Source organism: Danio aesculapii, chromosome 13 (genome assembly GCF_903798145.1).
Source record: "Danio aesculapii chromosome 13, fDanAes4.1, whole genome shotgun sequence".
Taxonomy (NCBI): Eukaryota; Metazoa; Chordata; class Actinopteri; order Cypriniformes; family Danionidae; genus Danio; species Danio aesculapii.
In genome coordinates, this window is record NC_079447.1 from 21,806,517 (window position 1) to 21,811,318 (window position 4,802).

Sequence of the window (4,802 nt, forward strand, 5' to 3'; positions counted from 1 at the left end):
AGCATTACGCACAACATAAATGATAATAAAAAGCACACAAATAAAAGGCCTAGGGGCCGGTGATATTATAAATAAGCAAATAAACATCATTTATATATTAAAAAAGACAAACATTAAAACATTATTCAGTCTTTTCATGATAACGTACGCACACATACAATAATAAGCTCGGCCCTCAGATGCTTATTCCCCCAAATACTCCCTTTATCTGTCTTCGTGAGAAGCACTGCCCATTTCGATCAAATCAACGAATGGGAAATGAAAGTGTGTGATGGTTTTCTTTCCATCTTTCATTTTGGCCTCTCTTTGGGCCGGTTGCAGGCACTAAAGTTTTGTTGCGAGATTGTCTCTTACAGTTCTTCGGTTTGCTCTTTTGAAGCCTGTCACGTTAGATGTCACATTCACTGTCGCTGGAGGTGATGGAGATGGCGGAGGTGGCGGCCTTGCTCGAGAGGCTGACTTCTGGGCTTGAGGCGGGACCTAGGCGGTCTACCGTGGTGTCATCGTCCCCCAGCGATCGGACCGAGCCACCGGACAGAACCTGCTGCTGTAGCCTACGGGGTTGGAACGAGACAAAAAGTCAATGAATATATATCGACATTCATAGCTTTAACTAGAGACAGAGGAGTGATTATTATACACTAGTACAAAATACACACTGACGATCTGTTTAAATTAATTAATTTTGGGTTGGTATTGAATTATATTAAAACACACATGTTTTAGGTGTGGGGAAACAATAATTAGGCTTGTTCGATTATAATATCCTCTTAAACCAATAGAAAATATTACTGGTTGTAAATGCATTTGTATTATATAAAATTACTTGTGTGTGTGTGTGTATATATATATATATATATATATATATATATATATATATATATATATATATATATATATATATATAAGCATAAATAGTCTACTTACGGCAATAACAAAAAATATTGGTGCAGAAATAATGGATAAAAAAGACGTTGAAGGATTTAAAAACCAAACCACGATTTACAGATTTTTATTTGGTCATAGAAATGTAATAATTTGGTAAAGGAGCTGAGTCAAAAATAGGGCATTTAATACTAGGGCACCGGCATGATTTTAGTTTTTGTATTTCTTAATCCAGACAAAATTTATTATATTTTTTGTTTATTAAATCGATTTTATAAGACAGTTTTAGTGTCATAAATAACTCTGCTATAAAACAACATACATCAGAACAGATGTCTAAAATACCCTATAAATAATTCTTAAAAGGTGAATTCTAGCATTGCCCACTACTAGCTTACACTTCTACAAATAAGAGCTCCAAAAGGACTTTTTTTTTTTTTTTTTTTTTTTTTTTTTTGCCTTTTTAGTGTTTTTTTTTTTCAAAATGTTTAAGTGAATTCTTTAAATAACAATTTTTCTTATAAAACATTTTCAGAAATCTGAAGAACCCTTTTCCACTGTAAAGAACATTTTGTCGACTGGACAGGTTTCATGGATCTTAAAGGTTCTCAGGCTGACCCACAGAAAAGAACCGTCATTTTATGAGTGCAGTCGATTTGCACATTATTTTATGTTAAATTACGCCATGAATGAATTAGACTTTTTTATTATTAAACAGTTAATACATAGTCTAATCACAAAAGCGCTGCCTTTATACAGTGTAGTAGAGATGTGTGTACCTGTTCTTGGCCGCTGCCGCCCGGTCCCTTTGCCTCCGGTTTTTAAACCAGTTGCCCACTTGCGTGGGTGTGAGTCCAGTTGCCTGCGCCAGCTCTCTTTTTTTGCTGGGATTTGGGTAAGGGTCCTGCAGGTACCACTCTCTCAGCAGATGCCGCGTTCTCTCCTTAAAGCAGTGCGTTTTCTGTTCCCCGTCCCATATCGTCCGAGGCAGTGGAAACTTCTTTCGAACACGGTACTTGTCCACGGGTCCCAACGGACGCCCACGGAGTTTCTCAGCCTCCTGGTAGTGCGCCTCAAGCCAGAGCGCCTGCAGCTTCGCGTGTGAGTCCTTCGTGAATTTGTGGTTCTCCAATATGTGGTAGAGCTCGCGGAAGTTGCCCGCGTGAAAGGCCACGACCGCGCGCGCGCGCAGGACAGACTCGTTCTTACTGAGCACATCGCAGGCGGACGGCGCCACCGGGAGTGACCAAAGAAAGCGGCCGAGCCTCTCCACGTCTCCGCTCTCTTCGAGCGTCTCACAGACCCCCGCGACTTGCTGGGGGCTGAAATTCAAAATGGGCAGCTGGAACATGGAGACTGTAATGTTTCTCTCCTTTGGTCCTCCTGTCTGGTGCAGCTCCTCGTCTGTCTCGCCCCTCTTTTTGTTTAGCCTGTCTGTCAGAAAACGGCAAAAGTTAACAGCTGTGTCATAAAACGCGCCGAGGAGCGATGCCGTGCGGCAGGCTCAAGCAGCCTGAACGGCAAAATCTCGTCTTTGATTTAGTGTGAGCATAAAAACTGGAAAGCAAGGTGTTTTCTGAAGAGCAAAATAAAAGAACATTTAGCCCCTGCTGCCGATATTCTATTGGACTTGTCAGATTGGCTGCCTGGTTGCCATGGACACACGTCAATCACTGTCAGGTTTGCCAATCACGCGTGAAGCTGCACTAGATTTCAGCACCACCCAGCGCGCAACAGCGCCTTTCAGTGAAAACGTCAAAGCGTCATTTTGACCTTTACGTTTGTGCTCAGAGACGCTGAATGCAATGTTGTCATTTGGCGGAAATCTGGAAGCAACCCCCTCCGAGTCGTCGATAAAACGATGGGAAGGGGTGTCTTTTAAAACAGAGTGCACACTATGGGTTGAAAGACATTAGTAAGTATTTGACTGAAAAAAACAGAGTAGGGTGGAGACATAATTATTAATGACTGACTATTTAAAGCTAGACTTTTCAAAAGTTATTTTAAACTTAATTACCTGCAGGTAAATTAAATACATGTAAATTACCCATGAGTATCTTAAAACGAATAACTTCTGTATAGAATTTAAACGATGGCTAAAAAAGAAAAGGAAAAAATAATCAAAATTCAAAACCATGTTTATATGCCATACAAATGTTAGGTAAGGGTTATCACATCTTCATCTATGATATCGACTCAATATGACTGTTTTCTCATTGTTTTGTGCACGCTTGAGGAAATGGGTAAAGTCTGAAGTGACCTGCTATTTTGTTCACATAAGTTCAAAGTGTCTTTCGCATGTTTTATACCAGGGATAAGCGAGGATTTATTCTTTTACCTATTCTTATATCCCTTACCTCTTCTATTCTTTCTATAATGTTTCTTCGACAGGATAATCAGAATGATAATATTTTAAATACACCCATTAACAAACATTTGCATTATATACATTCTACAGGGAACTTACAGTAAAAGCCTATAAAACCTGCAGCATGTTCAGACAGATTAAACTTGTCAGTATATTGTGCTAATTTCTAAATAATTAACCTACATTATTTTAACATTAGTTAACATTAAATGTGATTCGTTGTAGTGAGTTAATTTTTTTAGTATTTTTGTATACCTCAAATTTCTGCACAGAATACAATAGCGTACAGTTAGGATGACAGATTGTAAACAAAAACAGACCACACACAAAAATCCAGCCTATTACTTCAGGGCGGAGGATCTTCGTGTGTTTGGCAACATTGATAATCAGTTATCCATAGGCCCAAACAGGTTAACCACAAACGAAAATAAGGTGACAGTTGGTCATAAGAATGAGAAGTAGACACAATAAGACGATTACAGCCAAGGTCCATTTAATCCTCTCCATTACATTTTAATGCCAAGCAGGAAAATAGGGAGGTGGGAAGGATTTGCGAGTTCCATACTTGGAGAAAATCAAGATACCCCATGAAATACTAAAATATTCAGAGTCCTGTAAAACATTCTGCAATGTAAGTCAAACTGTAAACTGGTATTTTCTCTTAATAGTATATGTTAATAATATCACCCGAAGACATAAAGAAAAGTTCATTACTTTAAAATAACTGTTAGTTCACATTCAGACAGTCAAACTGTCAAATTTCCCCATATTCGCAAACTTTAAGTCTTTATGCACGGTAGTACTTTTGCAAATAAAACGATGAGACTCTTTGCAAAGCTTTAGTGGCGAAATGAAAGTCCGCGTCATGCCCATGCGCGCGCACGAGCTGAATAATAAGGATTGCACACATAATGTAATGCCTGACACCGCTATCCCTGAACGACTGGGAGGGAAAAATAGAGAGAATGAGTAAAAATAAGGAGTTACGCCAATACAAAGAGTTCTGTTATCTGCTTTTTCTCTGATACAACACACAAGCGCAAATCAGACATGCTACAACCCCATTAAAAACTACTTTGTTAACCAGCACAGAAATGACGCATAATTTGCACTTACCTATAAAAAGTGATACGTGTGCATTTACCAGATGAATTTACCCAAGCGAATACGTTGCATTTAAATAACAGCCTGTAAAATCTGTGTCATCTGTAAAAGTTACCTGATGATAACATACATCATCTACTATTATTATATAGTTTTATGAAGACTGAAGTCAGTACAGAAAATATAATAACAATAAATGACTAAACATATTAAACACGAGTGTTAATGATACTTTACAAAAATGACAAAAGGTATGCCTTTCATTGATTCGAAGTGGAGACGTTTATGTCAAAGCTCGCGTCAGAGGTCACAATGAGTGGTAGCAAGTGGGGGAAGGGGGGTCTGGGGTCTAGTTGAAGCCCAAGGCCTGTAACCGCCACATTTGTACCCCAGTATTTAAATTCTTGCATGGTTTGTTTCAGTACGTTTCGCGACGCAGTTATTT

General features: G+C 38.8%; 1 protein-coding gene across 1 annotated transcript; it reads right to left on the reverse strand.

The window, feature by feature from the left end:
- Positions 1-208: 208 nt before the first annotated feature.
- Positions 209-2,377, reverse strand: six6a (SIX homeobox 6a). Its single transcript, XM_056471069.1, has 2 exons — positions 1,665-2,377; positions 209-554 (listed from the first exon to the last, which is right to left on the reverse strand). Exons 1-2 carry the CDS (start codon positions 2,234-2,236, stop codon positions 389-391), a joined length of 738 nt encoding a protein of 245 aa, XP_056327044.1. The 5' UTR covers positions 2,237-2,377; the 3' UTR covers positions 209-388.
- Between the last annotated feature and the right edge of the window lie 2,425 nt (positions 2,378-4,802).

What these genes read in the sequence shown, in the direction of transcription:
- six6a (XM_056471069.1), bottom strand. Translation starts at nt 2,236, where the DNA reads ATGTTCCAGCTGCCCATTTTGAATTTCAGCCCCCAGCAAGTCGCGGGG. An exon ending in GCGGCAGCGGCCAAGAACAG is followed by an intron (nt 555 to 1,664) that starts GTACACACATCT and finishes CCAACCCCGTAG; the next exon opens with GCTACAGCAGCAGGTTCTGT.